Source organism: Colossoma macropomum, unplaced genomic scaffold, assembly GCF_904425465.1.
Source record: "Colossoma macropomum unplaced genomic scaffold, Colossoma_macropomum, whole genome shotgun sequence".
In the NCBI taxonomy this organism is placed as follows: Eukaryota; Metazoa; Chordata; class Actinopteri; order Characiformes; family Serrasalmidae; genus Colossoma; species Colossoma macropomum.
Window position 1 is genome coordinate 24,937,256 of NW_023494788.1, and position 19,722 is coordinate 24,956,977.

The 19,722-nt window shown below is 40.2% G+C and overlaps 1 protein-coding gene across 4 annotated transcripts in view; it reads right to left on the reverse strand.

Moving 5' to 3' along the window:
* The window catches only part of limch1b (LIM and calponin homology domains 1b), a 106,228-nt gene extending 87,578 nt beyond the window's left edge, over positions 1–18,650 (reverse strand). For 3 of the 4 annotated variants that reach the window (XM_036568894.1, XM_036568892.1, XM_036568891.1), the window contains exon 1: positions 1,507–1,611. In XM_036568894.1, the coding sequence (XP_036424787.1) occupies positions 1,507–1,515 (9 nt within the window). In that variant the 5' untranslated portion in view covers positions 1,516–1,611. Of the gene's footprint in view, positions 1–1,506; positions 1,618–8,139; positions 8,171–18,427 lie in introns of those variants that run through there. The other variant, XM_036568893.1, reaches the window with a different exon arrangement.
* Between the last annotated feature and the right edge of the window lie 1,072 nt (positions 18,651–19,722).

Below are 19,722 nucleotides of genomic sequence, written 5' to 3' on the forward strand. Positions count from 1 at the left end.
AGATTCAGGGCCATCAGAACCAGCACAGCCAGACATGCTAACAGCTTTTCCCCAGAGCTGTAGTGCTTACTGGACACTAGTGGACACCTCGCCCTTAAAGCTTAAAGTAAAGCAACATTCTTACTGTGTTACAGAAACTCCATTATGCTATTTGCACAAATGTACAGATGTTAAATTTCTACATATATTATATCATTCTATAATATTTTTATAGTTTTTATAGCATATGCCATCAGACCTTCATATGTATGGGCCAGGGACCAGCAACATGTGGCTCCTTTGCAGTAAAATAAAGTCACCATAGCAACACATACAACAATATCGCCTAGCTAGTGGCCAACGAAACGGCAAAGAGAAAGATTTAAGATGAACATTGATAATTTGGAGACGAATGGATTTAGTTTTGCGTTCATCATCATTCAGCTGGTTTCCTGACACATTTAATCTGCAATGAGAAACTGTCAAACACTAAAAAGTCACGAGGCTGAAGCCGCTTCTCATTCGCCAGCTTCTTGTTCGAATTGTCCCGTTCCACTTTAAATGCCACAGCAGTTACATTCTGGCACCTCAGGCACCATTTAAGGTGGAATGGGAAAATTCGAACAAGAAGCTGGCGAATGAGCAGCGACTTCAGCCTCGTAAAAGTCAAACGTTGAAAGAGAGCAAAGTTAGTCTGCTTTTTCAATATATTTTTTAGTCTTTACTTGCACATCAGCACATACTGAGACATATTTACAGCCAAAATGGTAAAATGGATATAAAATATTGTGGCTCCAAATGTTATTGATTTTTGCTGAAAGGACAAAACATTTGGGTTGCCGACCCCTGGTCTAGGCATTCTTATTTGCATATGTACAGATATTTACACTTTTCTTTAGCTCCTCTATGGCTCTTTATTATTGCTCGTGCTTGTCTGGTCTGTTTAGGATGTCATACATGTGTGCGCTCATCAAGATAGACTCCTTGTCAAATTTCTCCTTTTTGATATCAATGGTAGCTCCTTAATCCAAGCACTAAACTATGTCAAACTGGACACCAGAGAGTGTGTGCATGAGTGTGTGTCCAGCCCTGCATGCTGGTATATGTTTCACCACTCTCCTCTCAGGGGTTCTACAAAGTGCTCAGCCCTTGTTGCTGAGTCCAGTCTGAGCTCATCTCTGGAGAGGGAGAATCACTCGCTTCCACTAATGACTCAAACACTGATGCTCGCTGGCGCTTCAGTGGAAGAGGCCACTCGGCTGGGGCTTCAGTGTCTAGCCTCACTCAGCTCTCTGACCACTCTCTATAAAAATCACAAGCTCCCATGTGTCCACTTTAAAAAAAAACAACTAAAGGCTCTATGAAAATCCATTCTAAGAAATCATAAAATGTCTGATACCAAGCAGTGATGACAACATGAATATAAGTCTGTTTTACAGATGACAAGAAGAAGAGACTCATTTACTGGCTACACCTATACTGGTATGTTGTCCAGTGCAGCAGTGATAGAGCAGTAACTGTGTTTACCTTTCGCATCTGTGACAGCAGCCCCTCAAACTCGCGCAGGTCCAGAGTGGGCCCGTTATACGTAGCACTGCTATTGGCTGCCCGGCCCAGCCAATAGATTGTGATCAAAACCTGGAAAGAGAGGAAAACCAGCCCTTTAAACAATGCCATCCATCAGTTACACCCATACACCTCTCCATCTATCCCCCTTTCTTTTTTACACATTCATCTGTCAGTTATGCCTTACAACTCGTGTATGAGGTCCTCGTCGTTGTCTACATGCGAGTAATCGAATCAAAACTATCATAACATTTCAGAAAGCCATTTTACAGCCACTAGGGATTTGACAAGTCAGCATTTTACCTAAAAATTTACCTCAAGGTTTTCTTTTTATTTTTTTAAAAAATACTTTTTGAGCCTAAAATCTGATTTTTTATTTTACCTTATTAGTTAATGTCTAGACCATATTAAGCGTGATTCATCATATCATACCATCTCATATTATATCATATCATACAAATGACAAAATGATTATTTTCCTGTAAACTTTGACCAAAATCTAAGAACTTTTGCCCAGCTCTAAAACATCTTCTGAGTTTTGATTATGTCACCATGCACCAGCAAAAGGGCAAAATAGCATTAACCAATAATACCATATTTAACCACTGCCAACTCTGACTGTAATAGTGTGACCCTATCTAAATCACCCTGATAGTATGTTTCTCTTTCAAAAATTCAAAAAGATCAATGAATTCAGAAAGGCATAGAAAAGATCAGACAAACAAAAATCTGATCCAACTGCTCAGGAAAAACAAACAAAGAGCGAACGGCTTTTGTTTTCATTTTGTTGTCACTGTCCTAATCTGTCATGATCATTCACCCCACAACAAAAGAGGGTTTGTTCCGACGTGGAACATAGTTTACGCTGTTCTTGCACTCATCACACACACAAGAACACACACAGAGCAGCCTGACGGTGCCTGAGGTTAAAATGTCAGAACGTTCACAGTGTATTAATAGATATAAAAGGTTCTGTTCAGGTACATTTTTTGTTCATCAAGGTACAAACAGTGTAAAGTTTCCCTCAAAGGTACAACAGCAGTTTTAAGGTCTGATTGTGAACCTTAAATAAGTTTCTCCAGGTGAAAAGTTCGTATTTGTACCTTTTCATAACTGAATGTTTTAAAACAGAACAGTAAAATAAAAGCCTGGAGGCGAGACGGGGTGTGTGGAGTCAGTACAGCTTAGAACATATCATTCAGTGGATTATGGTTCAGTTATGTTCCCTGACTAAAGGTACTGAGATGGACCCTTGAGGCTTCCACCACGGTGACAAGAGGGGCACTGCCCCAGTGACAGTTTAGTACCTTTATTTCTGGGAGTGTAGAGGTAGATTTATCAACGTTTTGTGCCGTCACAAACTCCACTTTGGTGTTAAAAAGAGGTCACAATTTACTAAACAGGAGAAACAGCCCTTTAGAGGACATAGAAACACCAGCAGCCGCTGCTCCTTTGTGCTTCTGCTTCAGTGCTTTAGGACCATCCTACAGAATTAGTTTAGAGCTGAAGAAACATTTCAGACTTGGACTTTAGACTAAAATCCCTATACCTTTATTATGTTTATTTTATTAAAATAAATGACTGATTAACAACCATAACACTATCTAAACTTAATAAATGTTTCAGCAGTGACTGTTTCGGTAATGACATTTTTAGCTCATTTCAAGTATAAACACAGAACATACTAGCAAACACAGCTTTGAACAGCTGTACACACATACAATCATAATATCTGTTATTAAAACAAAAAAAAATTAGTGATAGAAAAATTTGTGTTTTGGTAGTGATAATCTTTTAATATTACAGACTGATTTTCAGACTTTGGGAATACAGCCATTTTATTTACTATCCAAAACAGCCAGGGAACCCAAACGTCTGCTAAGTTTCTATACGTAATGTTGACAGTGGTAAAACAATACGTTTCCTTTGGGCTATTATTTTGCATTACAACACCCTGCATGTCTCTCTCTGCCACCAATAGAGTTTTGTGTTTGCTGAGATGAAAGAGGGTTTAGAATTTGTTTATTATCTGAATCTAATGACATTATGTGAGCATTTCATGAGGAATGGAGGCTTGGAAAAGCAGACTTTTCAAGTTATACGAACAAATTAATGGAATACTCCAGCGTTTTTCATCATTTCCAGCATACAATATGTAGCATAGAGTCAATCATCACAAAAAAATGTTAAAAAAATTGATGCAGGACATTAAAGAACAGAACTATTTCAGGTTACATTAACAGATGTTACGTTAAAAGAAAATTTGTCCAACATTTTTCATACTAGCGGCAATTAACTTTTACAGATTCGGCCAATAAAGCCATTCCAACTCTTTCCATGAGACCTGCCATCGTATCAGTCAGATGAAATTCCATGGCTTCAGATCATCACTGCTTCTCAATTCTTTGAGTGAGATGTAGTTTTTTCAGTGAGACTAGAGATATTTGGCCAAGTACCAAGTGTTTGTCCATTTCTTCTGTCATGAAAAATGAGGCCTTAATGTGGGTCTGAATCACTTCCCCTGTCCCTCTTCATAAAGAATGAGAGAAGCCTCATGCAGGCAGTCTTGGCCTGCCACTCTGCTGTATGCTGATATCAGCGTCCATGACTCTCAGTCACTTCTTAGTAAATTAACACCTACCTGACCGGCCCCGCCATAAACAAACTTCCCTCAGGACATTCTCTCTCGGATAACAACACTTGTGACACCGGTTTCAAACAGTGACCTCTTTCTCTAAATAGAATCACTCTACATGAGATTGACAGGAGTTTATAGAGGGACTCTTATGCAACGCAACGTCAATATTCACTTGTCAACACAGGAACCACATACCGATCTTTTCAGCTGCCATAAACTTCCAAAACACGAAACTCAAGAAGGAGCAGGAGAGCCACACAAACTAGAGATACGCATCTATTCTGTCATTGCAGGATTCATGTTTACAAAGCAAGCCGGAATGCGTGAGAGAGAGTGTGTGTGTGTGTGTGTGTGTGTGTGTGTGTGTGTGTGTGTGTGTGTGTGGTCACTGTAGAATGAAAACGTCTCTGGTCTGTGCACTTCCTACCAGTACTCTGTCATCAGCCAGTGCAATATGATGCAATACAGTATCATGCAATATAATACACTGCAATGTGATACACTATAATACAATAACATACAATTCAATACAGTACACAATAACACAATACACAATATACAACACTGCAAAGGTCAGACACCGTCCTTCATTACGTTATTCATCTTTTTAGGGTGGTATTTCAGACGAGACTGGATTTATTCTCCAGTTACACCAGGAAGAGGAAAGTCAAAGGAAAATAAGCGGAAAAACTGGAGTTTCCAAAAATTAGAAAAAAAGAGAAAATGAGATTCCTGACAACCTGACAGACCACCAAAACTATCAAATGTCACTATCAAATAGACAAATAGAGGTGAGCTCAACAATGATACAGTAACTGATTACATGGCTTTTCTTGAGTTGACTCAAATTGAGGACCCCAGAGTTCACACAACTCAGACTTCTTAGTCAAAAGTTCTCTTAATTTTTCAGTTCTGCATCTCAGTGAGGTAAATAAAATAAACTTGCCTTTATATACTCAACATCCACACTAGCCAGGGCTCTTTCACACAATCCTGATGGACATTTTTCCTCTTGTGTATGCACTTAAGGATGGCTACGGCATCGCTGGGGCTCAAACTCACAACCTCCTGCTGGAGTGATGGCTTAGTCCACTGCACCAGTCAGGAACACATGACGCAGCTCAGATTTTGTGTCTATAAATGTTTAATACACTGGAGAAAATATTTGTTGTTTTAACTTTGAAGCGTGGCATCGTCTCATGTGGTGCAGCTGTCTAATCACTAATGCTGTTACTGAGAAAAGGAATTAGACAAAACAGAAGCTGCTGGTGTTCTCAGAACAATGGCCCGGCCATTTCAGAGATGGAATGTGTTTGGGATTACTTGGACTTCTAAGACTGAACTTTAGAGATGTGTAAAAATATCCCTGCAGATTTCTTTGAAAACTGAGAGTAAAAAAGTCTCCCAAAAAGAACAGAAGCACTAAATGGACTCAGTAAACATTTTTGACATTACATTATATGCATACATATTAGTTATATACATATTATATAACATAAGATTATTTTTGCTTATACATTACACTTAGGCTTCTGTGTATTTTTTTAGTTAAATACATGTTTTCAGATTTTTTTCCTGATGCTGGTCTTTGATTTGGCACCGTACACTGCACATGCTACAAAAACACAAGAAAACAATGATATAAAGACATATATCTAAATAAGCAACACAACATGCTGCTCAGAAACCTGTCGGTGCACAATATGTAGTTTGTTAATCGTTAATGCAACCTCAGGCTTCGCAATGTTCATGCAACATGCAACTGAACCACTAACCACTCACCGACAGCCGGATGTATGTACGGACACAGGCGCAGCATATAACCTGCCCTGATGTGACTGCAAAATGCATCTGAAACTAACATCCAACACAGGCGGCAGCTAATCGTGCAAACTGCCCACAACTGAGCTTTGGGACAAAAGAGAAAATGAAAGCTGTGACAAAGACCGAGCAGATTTACTAAATTAAGTTCATTTCCACCAAAACATTCTACAGGGGTGTAATTCTACTCCAGCTAAATAAGGAACGAGTGAAACAATAGCAAAGGCTGCGCACACATACTGCAGCTACATCATGGCACGGCAGGTCTTCTCACACAAGCACATCTGATTCTGAGAGCTGAAGTAAAAACAGGGAATTAGGTTGAAAGTCGTTCTTTTGCTAAATAGTCTTTCAGCACATGAGGCTTGTTTCTCCCTCTAGCCGCCATGATCAGTACTAGCAATTTGAAAAGAGCCGTAATTTAAAAATTGCAGCTCAAACTTTTGTAAATCAGCCTAATTTCCAACATACCACCTGAATCTGCATCGATCTCTCTCATTTTGTACAATCCTCTCTTAAATGCATGTGCATGAGACACAGAAAAACAGTTTGTGTTACTGTAAACTGCATTTATGACCCCGCGCAGTTTTGCCCCTAACGCACAGGCAGAATGCGTCCAGTTTGCACCTGAAACCAGCACAGAATGTGCAGTACATCTAGCCCTGAATGTCTCGTTGTGTGCTGTGAGCATTCTGAGCAAATCTGGGCGTTCTGATGAATAAATGTAAAAAATTGCAGGTGAAAAAACATCACATTAAGGTTCACTAACGCATTTTAAATATCGCTGCTGTCCAAAGAAGACCATGTATCTCCATTTTTTTTTCGATTTTTAGTTTTTTACATCATTTCAACAAACCAGCTGTCCTTCACGTTGTGTGAAAATTCCATGATGAATGGACCAATAGAAATGCTCCAAATCACTTGGAATAAAACCTCTTTACATTGAAAGTTAAGAGTGTTTTTGCCTTCTCCTGTGAAGTTACTATTTTGGAGATACCTGTTTTTCTTCAGACAGCAACAATATACTAACAGGTGTATATTAACTGCAATAGGTGGCAAATATAATTGCAATATGGTATTTGAATTCCACCTTGTGCATACTGTCCCCCACTCCCATACCAGCAGGCTCAGGAAGGGCTTCTTCCCTAAGGCTGTGACCCTGCTGAACTCCACACCGTCACTTTAACCGCATTTCTGCACTCATTGTTATTCTACTTTATATCCTAGTATTATTGCACTATTCATATTTGCACAATCTATGACTGCACTATTTATATTTGCAATGGCAATTACCGTACATGTTCACTCTGTATACGTATCCTTTTTATATATGCTGCTCTCACAGTACATAGTACCTACATTTGTACGCTCTCCACTCACTCCGTATATATGTATATTATATTTATACTTGCATATCTATATTATTTACCCCTCTACCGTCCTTCTGCACTTTATATGTAAATAAAACTGTCTTCTGCACTTCTGGTTAGATACTAACTGCATTTCATTGGCTCTGTACCTGTACTCTGCACAATGACAATAAAGTTGAACCTAATCTAATCTAATAAGAATATTGAATTAATCCCCTGTTTCAACTCCTTTTGGGAATATGTTTATCTGGGTACGTTTGACACCCTTTTTGTTTTTTTTCAAATATCGCGAAACCCATCACCAAAACCTAAAATATTGTGCTGTGACTTTTTGCCAAGTATCGTCCAGCTCTTGTCAGCAGGTGCTAACTCTCCACCAAACACTGTGACGATAAACACTGCGACAGGCCCTATTTTCACAGCAGAGCTCCAGCGTGTGTATTTATTTAAATGTAGAAGGAACTTGTGGGGCTTTATTTCTCAAACATGAGGGCCCTTTACACAGAAGACTCGTCCTGCAGGACACAGACCAATGATAAAAACACTCAACATGGAAATGAAGGCATTAAGACCACTGCGCTCAGAGGAAACAAAGACCATCCAATCAGCCCGCAATCAGCCATACACACTCACACACACTCAGTAATGGCACACAGATGAGCTAAAGGCCAGGACTGTCCTGCAAAGGCACGAGGACAAGCAAAGAGAGGTTTCACCGCTAACAGATAGAAAGATCAGGGAAACTACAGAGAAATACTGACTTACATTTTTCAGCTTCCTGCTGCAGTCTGAGCCTCTGTGAGAGAGAGAGAGAGAGAGAGAGAGAGAGAGAGAGAGAGAGAGAGGGAGGGTTATTTCTCTATCAGTGATGTTCAGTCTCGTCCTAGTGTTTCACTGAGTAGATAAAAACAGCAGGTGAGGCAAACACAAGCAAACAGAATTCCGAGAAATCAGACACACACACACACACACACACACATATACACACATACACACACACACATATACACACACACACACACACACTTCTAGTGAATTTCCACAGAATTCAGGTCGGGTCACAGATTTGTTTTTATACAATGCCAGGACATGAGGTCATGTGTCCACTACAACTGTGTCCCAATTCAGGGGCTGCATCCTTCGGAGGCTGCATTTGAAGGCCGAATGCGTCACAGTGGCACGACTAGGCTGCCCCGTTTCGAAGACTCCTTCTTATGTGGCCGAGAAACGTGTCCTTTTTTTCCATGGCAACGAAGGACCCAATGCGTAGATCCATCGCCAGCCAACATATCTTGAGGTTCATTGCGTGAAATGGGATACAGCTTGTATTGCGGATGTGCACAGGTACGTGAGTACTCTCAAGGTGCTCAAGGTGCCAGTATTCAAATACTGAAATCGCTGTCTGGGTATTTGTTACGTTTCATCACAGAAAGACAGAAAATATACAGACCAATAATTCAGTGAAATGGCGCTGAATTTACTCTGCGAGTGATGCTGCATTTAAGCCTTTTAAAATGAATTTAGCTCTTTAATTAACTGTAAAGGCTTTTAAGAGGCTAACTGCTCTAGCTTGGTCCAGGAACAGTAGCCACGTTTATATGCAGCCTGATAATCCATTAATAATCAGACTAATAGCTCAATCGGAATAGAATACGTCTGTGTAAACACCTCAATCGGAACAGTCTAGTGCGATTGAGGCCATTTGGAATATAATTTCTATCCGACTGAGCGAGGTGGGTAATCCTGTAAATAATCTGTTAAATAGAAGAATAATATCAGTGTAAACGCCTGTATCTGATTACATTCCCTATCAGAAAGTTTCAGTCCGTTCTGATCATGTTCGTCTCGTCATAGTGAAAGTTTATACCGTTCAACATGGCGGAGCAGAAACTGGTCTGCAGAGGAGACGAAGTTTATGCTCTGATCTTTAAAAGACGGCGGTGGGACGGACGTCCAGCTCATGTGTCTCAGAACGCGACGTCTTCCTCTCTGCCTTCTTTAATAAGGACATGTGAAGCACGTTTTCCTGAGTCTCATCATTTTAAATTAAAAACACAAGCACTGCTCACTGCTGCTCATCTCACTCTGACTGGACCTCACGTGATGCTCGTTGTCTTGGTAACGACTACACTGTTACTCAACGCATGCGCATCATTTTGGATCGGATGACCTGTCGTGTGCATGTAAACAGAGATTTTCATCAGAGTGTTGAGTAGAGTGAGATATAAACACCTCAGTCTTAATCTATAATCAATCATTTTGGCAAAAAATTTTGCATGTAAACACAGACAGTGAAGATTTTCTCTGACAAATACCATGATGGTATATTGTCCACTGTGGAGAAAAGACCACCTGTAAGCATCTGGTATTGTACCTGTCATCTCTGTGAGCTCATTTGCTTAAGTGAGGATGCAGCCTTTGAAGGGGGTGGGGGGGGTGGGGGGGGTTACACTGCAGACACAATGCACAAATGATCAACTTGTACTTTATGGCCGTTTGGACAATAAGATTATGGTAGTTCCTACAAAGTCAGGACATCTTTGTCCTGTAAATGAAAGAAAACAAACACAAGGCAGACACACAGGTCCAGAGAGTCCAGGCTGCAAATTCAGGCACATTTGTACTGGGAAACAACAGCAAACCTGATCCGCACTGATCTTCATGCTGATAACTTAATGAAAACACAGACGCTACAACTCAGACCGCTAATAACCCGTAAGAGTTGTACTAGAGCTTTTCAAGGAAGTATATCTGCCCAATCTCGAGGGCATATTCAATTACATTGCTAAGGAGCAGTGATAATGGACATAACTGTCCCTCCCGGCCACTTTTAGACACTAAACATGGGAAGTGCAGTCGTATTTTAGGTATATCACCTTATGATCATTCATATTCAGTCTGAAATACAGCTTTAACTTTCCACGTGACTTTATATTTAAGCTCACAATACAAACAAACAGCACACAGGAGAGCAGAGACAAAGAAGGGTGAGAAAGAGTGAACGAGTGACAGATGAACGAGTACAATAGTGGCCTTCTCTCTCTCCTCGTCAACTATTCGTGACCTCACTCAGCCTCGCCGTTGATAAGCTTAATGTGATAATTTAGTAAAGATTTTACACAATTTCCTCCTCATCCCAAAATGATTTGATCCACCAAGATGTTTGGCGTCTGAAGTTTGTTTCTTTAGTTTTGCACTGGAGCAACAAGGTTAATGTAGCTAACAATCAATTGAAATGACAATAGTGAAAAGTAGTAGTAGCAGCTAAAAACAATAGTAACAGCCATCTTTAAGCATGAGCTCTGCTGTTTAATCTTTATTATAAATAACAGCAACGGGGAACCCTCACCATTTTGTGAGAAAAAACATTATTCTAGTCCTTCTGGATGTCCTAGATATGACTCTGCCTGTGAGTAGGAGCACAGAACCAGGTTTCAGTCAGTTGTTAGACATGGAAAACAGCAGCAGCAGCTCTACTGTTAGTCTGTTACAAGGTTCTGAAAAGACTGATCATGTAATGTCTTTCACAAACTTCAGGTATCCATATTTAGTTCAGAACTGTCAATGTTTATGTGCACCAGCATAAGCTTATGACATATTATTAGAAATCCCATAGGAGCGCTAGCAGTATTTAATGTATATATATATATATATATATATATATATATACATATATATATATATGTAAGGATGCAACAGAATTCAGACGCTCGCGGATGAAAAATGAAAACAGGGCTTTATTCACGTTCGACAAAGGCGTGGTCAAAACACATGCGTGGGTCGTAACCAGAAAGCAGCAAAATATCACCGAAGTGATCATAACCAGAAGCAAACAAAACCAAGGGAGTGATCCGATATCGTCGTCAAAAACCAGGCCAAAAAGTCAAAACACAGATCCAAAAACAGTCAGCTAAGGTACAAGAAGGGACAGGCAAAAATCAAGGTCAGTTCAACAAAACGGAGGTCATAACAGGCAGTCGCAAATAGATCATAGAAACGCTCAGCAAGTTCAAATAGAAACAATACCTCACAACGACTAAGACTAAAGCTATATATTATAAACTATACTAAATGAGTCATATGACAACAAACACAGGTGCATGTATTTAGTACTCAGGTGATTGTGAGCGCTGATAGGTGCGTGCACGACCATCCAAAGTCATATGATCTCCCGAGGGATTGTGGGCAATGGAGTCCGTTCTGGACTCCGCTTCTGAGGGAAGTTGCTCAGTCACATGATCTCCTAATGCATTGTGGGAAATGTAGTCTGAGTCCGCCTGAGGCGTGACAACATATGTATATATATATATATATATATATATACACACACATACACATGAACTGAAGGACTGGTGCAAAATATCTTATTCCAGTTTTTCTAATCAGTATTGTGACTGCAATTTACATTATATCATATCATATATTTTAGAAAACAAGGTCCAGGCCTGTTATTTTGCATTGACTTTTTCTGGCTTGAGGCTTGAACTCCTTCATTTGATGCAAGTTAGTTGTACGTATGTTGTCAGGTACACAGCACACGGGTGTTTGGCTGCTTTTGATTGGTCTAACTCAGGCAGTTCATGACCTCTGTGTTATTGGGTTAAATTTCCCCTCAGGGACAAGGCCCAATGATTTCTGGGAACTAGAAAATACATCTCAGTCTTGTGTTCATTTTTATTCAATAGAACCATGCTTGTATTTAAGTAGTATTGCAGTAGTATTCTTGTTTCATTTGATTTTCAAGGAGTGGGGTTAATTTAGCAAGAAAGCGTCACTCTAGACCTTCTGGAAGTCCTAGATACATCACTGACTGGGAATACGAGCGGCAGCCTGATCAGCGCGTTGTCAGAAACGGAAAATAGTTACAGCATCTCTATACCAGGCCTCTCCATTGAAAGAGTCACTGGGAAACTGCTACTAGGTTTAAATATATGCTAATATGTCTGTCACAAACTTCAAGTAAAACATGGAATGACTTTTAGACGCTTCAAATGTCTGTGTTTAATCTGCCTTCTTTGAATTTTCCATCCCACCTTAAACACTGCAGCAGTTACATTCTGGTGCCTAGATGAGCCAGAATGTAACTGCTGCATTGCTTAAGGTGGAACAGAAGATTAAACAAGAGCCTAACTTCAGCCTCATCAGAAAGAGTTTGCCATTAGCTTAGTGCTAACAAACCAATAGAATCCTACAGAGATGCCAGCAGAAGTTAGCAGGATCATAGAGAGGGTTTTGACAAATATGGCCCAAATTAAGGCCTAGCTGTAACAGTCATGGTTCTCCACTTACCCAGCAAAAACATACGATAACAGTGTTGATTAGGTAGACCATAATTAAAAATGCTGATTTTGCGATTTGAAAATTGCACTTTCAAACTGTGATTTTGATATGAAGACGATTCATCGTTAAACCCTGGCTAGCTCTAATAGTCACAGTTCACACATTAGATAGTAGTCATACATGTTATACAGTATCATACAGAGTCATAAACCACACAAGCAAGTCTATTTCAGATAACTTAATGGGGAGTTTGTGTAAATTAGATTTTTACAAAACTACAGCTTAAAAATGAGGTCAGTTATGAACATGATCATAACCTGATTTGAACCTTTGCTTTATCTTTTTGTGAACAATTGTTTTCTGCTGAACTGAAATATTAAGAGAAGAAAAATCATTTAAAAGAAAAATAGATGCTGAGCATGGAACATCACGGTCCAGTAGGGCTGTAAGATCGGCGGCAACCTGATGCCAGAAATTAAGGACCTTAGAACAAAACCAAAAGTAATGCAGAAAAGTACCAGGCTCCCCTGAGGAACACAAATTACAGATTGGAGACTGAGTAAGATGCATATGAAGTCGTCTTACTGGTGTTGGGTAAAATCGATGCAAGAATTTCCAATATATTATTTGGTGATTTGGGTTTTTTTGAAGATAAATCGATGGTTTCCTAAGCACGGTCTGTAAAAACCTCTTGATCCTCCAATTTAAGATCTTTAGACCAGGAACCTTTGCTTTATCTGAATACATTTACAGCTTCAAATTCTTTGTGGTTAGGACTATAGTTGTAAAAACAGATTCCAAGAGAATTAGATCACCTTTCCTGATAAGATCTTTTCATCTACCTCTCTCTCCCTCTGTCCAACTCTCTCTCTCTCTCTCTCTCTCTCTCTGTCACCTGTCATAAACTGCTCTTTTTCCATCAGCACGCTGAATGCCTGCATACTTTCGCTCTGCGCTCACTTTATGAAGCGTGCCATGCTCCAGCTCTCTCTCACACGCCGCTGGAAAGAGTGATGCTGATGGAGAGATATGATGAGGCCAGGCTGACAGGAGGAAAGACGTGCGCAGGCCAGCACAGGTAAAACTGATAGAGGGAAAAGAAACGGTCCAGCTGAGAAATCTCTCAACTGGATTTGATTGGATTATATTGATAGAATTTAAAATTAGACTTAAAAAGACACTGAATGCACAAATGTTGCTGTATTTCTTTACACAACAGAGGAACAGACAACAAAACATCAGCTTTGAGTCTTTACACTGGAAAACAGCCTGGGAGATTTTAATTTGGACAAAAAATAAAGGCATGCTGTATTAAATATTATTATAGTCGATTATAATCAATATTCCAAAATCAATGCAGTTTAATTACCACCTTCAAATCCTCTGAATGGGATAATATTCACATAATGTGGACAGTGAGTACACAGGTAAAGCAGGTGTTTCTAGTGGCCAGTCAGTGGAAGTGTAAAGGTGTTTCTAATAAAGTGGACACTACGTGGATGTGTAAAGTATGTGTTTCTAATGAGGGGACACAGTGGACGTGTAAAGTAGGTGTTTCTAATAAGGGAGAAACTGAGTGGACGTGTAAAGTAGGTGTTTCTAATAAGTGGAGAAACTGAGTGGACGTGAAAAGTAGGTGTTTGTAATAAAGAGGACACTGAGTGGACCTGTAAAGTAGGTGTTTCTAATAAGGGAGAAACTGAGTGGACGTGAAAAGTAGGTGTTTGTAATAAAGCGGACACTGAGTGGACCTGTAAAGTAGGTGTTTCTAATGAAGGGGACACTGAGTGGACCTGTAAAGTAGGTGTTTCTAATGAAGGGGACACTGAGTGGATGTGTAAAGTAGGTGTTTCTAATAAAGGGGACACTGAGTGGACATGTAAAGTAGGTGTTTGTAATAAAGTGGACACTGAGTGGATGTATAAAGTAGGTGTTTCTAATCAAGGGGACACTTAGTGGATGTGTAAAGTAGGTTTTTCTAATAAGGGAGACACTGAGTGGACGTGTAAAGTAGGTGTTTGTAATAAAGTGGACACTGAGTGGACGTGTAAAGTAGGTGTTTCTAATAAAGTGGACACTGAGTGGACATATAAAGCAAGTGTTTCTAATAAAACGGCCAGTAAGTGAACATGTGAAAAAGGTGTTTCTAATAAAGTGGCCAGTAAGTAGAAGTGTAGGTGTTTCTAATAAAGGGGACTCTAAGTTAATGTATAAAGCAAGTGTTTCTAATAAAGTGGCCAGTGAGTGGAACTGTAGGTGTTTCTAATAAAATGGACACTGAGTAAGCATGTTACATAGGTGTTTCTAATGAAGTGGACACTAAGTAAAAACGTAAAGTAGGTGTGAACATTTAAAGCAGAGTGTAAATATGTAGTGTACTAAGCGACCTTTCTGTTGGCTTTGGCACCAGATATCAAACAAAAGCACACATGTGAAAACACACACACACACACACACACACACACACACACAAACATGCAAATGTACAACCACACACAAACCCTTGAAACTCAATCTTTCCTTCTCACCCCTTCAGACTGAACAGACCAGTCAAGTAACCATGGTGATCTTCCCTTTCAGTTCCTACAGTAGTTTCACAGCACCTACAGGACATGCCCACCCTAATGACTGACAGCCTGTCTCTCATAAAGGACAATACAGTGTCGCTATGACAACGGGCACAGGCCCATCCCACTTAGGCTTAGCATTAGTTTCGGTTTGATGTGGTCATACCGACAGATATAAAAACAGAGAGAGAGAGAGAGAGAGAGAGAGAGAGAGAGACAGAGAGAGAGAGGTGGACAACACGCAGCACGTGCTTGCACACATTCAGATACAGATGGTGCAGATGCTGAACAGAAGTGAGGAAATGAAGGTTAGATCACACACACACACACACACACACACACACACACACACACACACACACACAGGATGTGGAGGAAAGGCTGAAGCCTGGCAGGGTGTGTGTGACACATTTCACAAGACAACACACACAAACATACTGGACTGTCACCGGTGGGGTACCCTCGTATTGCTGGTTACTCTCAAGGGTACATTTTCAGCATCTTTAGTTTGGGAACATAATTGTACCATATTCTGTTGATGTTGTTCTTAAGCTGCATTAACTCCATACACCTTGCCCTGACTCCAGGCTTATTATTTATTTTATTTATTTATTTACTTTATTTTAAGGAATAAACATTTTAAAAAGGTACCAATTTCCCCTTTTCACCCTGCGTATCCCACTGAAAACCCTTGTTTCTACGCTCATTGTCCATTTTATCAGCTCCACTTACTATATAGGTGCACTTTGTAGTTCTACAGTTACAGACTGTAGTCCATCTGTTTCTCTGATACTTTGTTAGCCCCCTTTTACCCTGTTCTTCAGTGGTCAGGACCCCATGGACCCTCACAGAGCAGGTACTATTTGGGTGGTGGATCATTCTCAGCACTGCAGTAACACTGACGTGGTGGTGGTGTGTTAGTGTGTGTTGCGCTGGTCTGAGTGGATCAGACACAGCAGTGTTGCTGGAGTCTTTAAACCCCTCAGTGTCACTGCTGGACTGAGAATAGTCCACCAACCAAAAACATCCAGCCAACAGCGTCCTGTGGGCAGCGTCCTGTGACCACCGATGAAGGACTAGACGATGACCAACACAAACTGTGCAGCAGCAGATGAGCTATCGTCTCTGACTTCACATCTACAAGGTGGACTGACAAGGTAGGAGTGTCTAATAGAGTGGACAGTGAGTGTTTAAAAACTCCAGCAGCACTGCTGTGTCTGATCCGCTCGTACCAGCACAACACACACTAACACACCACCACCACGTCAGTGTTACTGCAGTGCTGAGAATTATCCACCACCCAAATAGTACCTGCTCTGTGAGGGTCCATGGGGGTCCTGACCACTGAAGAACAGGGTAAAAGGGGGCTAACAAAGTATCAGAGAAACAGATGGACTACAGTCTGTAACTGTAGAACTACAAAGTGCACCTATATAGTAAGTGGAGCTGATTAAATGGACAGTGAGTGTAGAAACAAGGAGGTGGTCATAATGTTATGCCTGATTGGTGTAAAAACGAGGTCTATTCTGAACAGGATTACACTGAATGGTGTCTTTGAACCTTTTGAAGCTGGTTAGAACTGCTGTTTTGAGAACATCATATTAGATCACCTTCCCTAATATCATGAAAAAGGCATTATTTTTTCACTGTAAGCAACTACTAAAGTCTAAAGTGGCCAGGCTGGCCGGTCAGCTCTTGGTTCCTAGCCATCGATGTTTGCTAGCACTCAAATGATGACAGACAGAATTTGAGCTCAAATAAATAAACATTACTCACTGCTTCCCTCTGCTGATCTCAGTGCTGCAGTATTCACCTTAAACTAAAGGATGAAGACGCACCCAATTCACACTCTGTTTGCTGTGGCGTCAATATGTGATTGTCAAAGATAAAAATGTGGAAAATAATTGTTTTAGATTTGTTTACCATGTATTTGGTCACTGTATAGTTCTATATGTGGTATTTCAGTAAAGAAGACCCTTGGGTGTGGGTGTGTCCAAACTTTTGACTGGTACTGTCTAAGAAAGCAGAGCTTGTTCTTTCTCATGCACAGTTGCAGCTACAGCAGTGCTGTGATTGTGTTGTGGTTCAGTATCAGGTGTCGGCAGTATCAGCAACGCAACTATATACTTGGGTATTTTTACACTAATTATGCTATTTCAGACAAGAGTATAAAGTTATGACTCTAGTTATCAGTTTCCCAGACTCAGATTAAACCTAAGCCTAGACCAAAAAGTACTTTCAGTAGTGAATCACCATAAGGACTGCAATTTAGTCCAAGACTGAAGGGGAATTCCACCAATTTTCTGAACATTTCTGTATAATTTGATTGAGTAAACAGAGCCATTGAGAGTGGTTTGGTATAAAATGGTTAATTGTAAACAAACTTACCAACTTGGATCTCTTTACACTGATAGATATGATGGATATTCACTATGCAAAATAACAGTGAACTTATACAAGTTTTTAGAAATACTGTTTATGGTAAAATAGAAGTAAATCTGAAAAAGCAAGTTTCCTTTGGGGACTATTGTGTCTTACTACACCCTGCATGTACCTCTCCACTGTAAACAGATTATATAAAAATACAGTTTAGGCCAAAACTCTCTCTCAAAACTCCTCATATCACAAGGCATCAAGCTTATTTATAGCATTTCAGTCAATAACTTCCTTTTAGAGGCATTAAACTGTTCAGATATCTGGTTCCTATCAGCATCACTGTGAACATTCTCTAGAATGGAGCAAAATGCTTTGAATGACTTTGTTTACATCTTATCAACTGAACTGAGCAGAAATAAAAAATCAGTGGAATTCACCTTTAATCCTTTCCTGGAAACTGACACTAAATGTCCTTTAAAATGTCTCAGTGCTTCCATGACAAGTGACTGTAGATAACAGTTAACTGGGAGATAACAGTTTTAAATGCCAGTATACACACACATACAAACACACTACACACACACACAAAAGAGCTGTGACAGCAAATGTAAACAAAAGTTAAAATAGTGTAAAATTATCTCTATGTTTATCCCAGCAGGGGTTCATATTGGTGAACATCAATGGCCTTATGTCACTTTTAATGCATATTATAATCACAGTATAATCACAGTATAATCACAGTATGACGTTCTGTCCATTTCGCACAGCCCTGACGCTCAAACACACAAGAACAAACGCACTCCTGCACTTAAAGTGTAAAGTGGTCTTACTTGTTGTTGGTGCGTGTGTCCTGCAGGTCTCCAGGGTCGAACAGCTGAGAGCCCTTCAGTCCCAACTCCTCACAACCTCTCAGAAACAGCGCCAGGTTATCCTGCACACACACACACACACCCACGTTTAGTTCCCAGACCAAACGCTGAGACACACTCGCACAGTCTCTCCCTCTCTCTCCTTCTCTCTCTCTCTCGCTCTCGAAGAATGATAGAGGAAGCAAAGTGACGCCAGTGGTTTTGGCCACTCACAGGCTGCCCAGACTGAACAAATCTCTCCCTCTCCCTCTCTCTCTCTCTCTCTCTCTCTCTCTCACACTCTCTGCCACACTCTCTTCCTCTCAGCTCTCTGTCTTTGCCACCCTCTCCCTCTCTCAGCGCTCTCTCTCTCACTATCCGCCACTCTCTCTTCCTTTCAGCTCTCTCTCTCACATTCTACCACTCTCTTCCTCTCATTCTCACTCTCTACCACTCTCTCTCTCTCTCTCTCTCTCTCTCTCTCTCTCTCTCTATTTCCCTCTTGCTCTCTCAGTTTAATTTCATTTAGCTTTATCATGACTATCAAGCACAACATTGCTAAAGCGCACAGAGTGAATGTTTCACAGATTGATTGTTTGGAAATAAACATATTCAGTGACAGTGACTGCAACACATTTGTTTGGATGCTCTGGTCGTGTGGTCAAGCACTTTCTTTCACTCTGTGCCGTTCTTTCCTTCCTCTTCTCATTTTAGGTAATTCTATACTCTCTAATACTTTACCCACCTCTCAGGTGCAGTACATACACCTCTCTCTCTCTCTCTCTCTCTCTCTCTCGTTCTCTGAGCAGGTGTCTTTTGTTCCGACATGCAACCTGAGCCCCTCTCTCCTTCATTCTTTCCCTTCACTCCTCTTTGGTTCCCAGCTCTTCTGAAAAGGCCCCTGACTCCTCCCTCTCTCTCTCTCTCTCTCTCTCTCTCTCTCTCTCTCCCTTTCTGTTTTTTTTCTTTTAACTCTCTTTCTATTTTCACTCTCTCTTTTTCTGTTTTTATACTCTCTTTTACTCTTTTCTCTCTCTCTATTTCTACTTTCTTTTTCTGTTTTTATGCTCTTTTACTCTTTTCTCTCTCTATTTCTACTTTCTTTTTCTGTTTTTATACTCTCTTTCACTCTTTTCTCTTTCTCTATTTTTACTTTCTTTTTCTGTTTTTATGCTCTCTTTCAATCTTTTCTCTCTCTATATTTTTACTCTTTTTCTGTTTTTTTTGCTCTTTTACTCTCCTCTCTCTAATTTTTTACTCTCTCTATTTCCATTTTT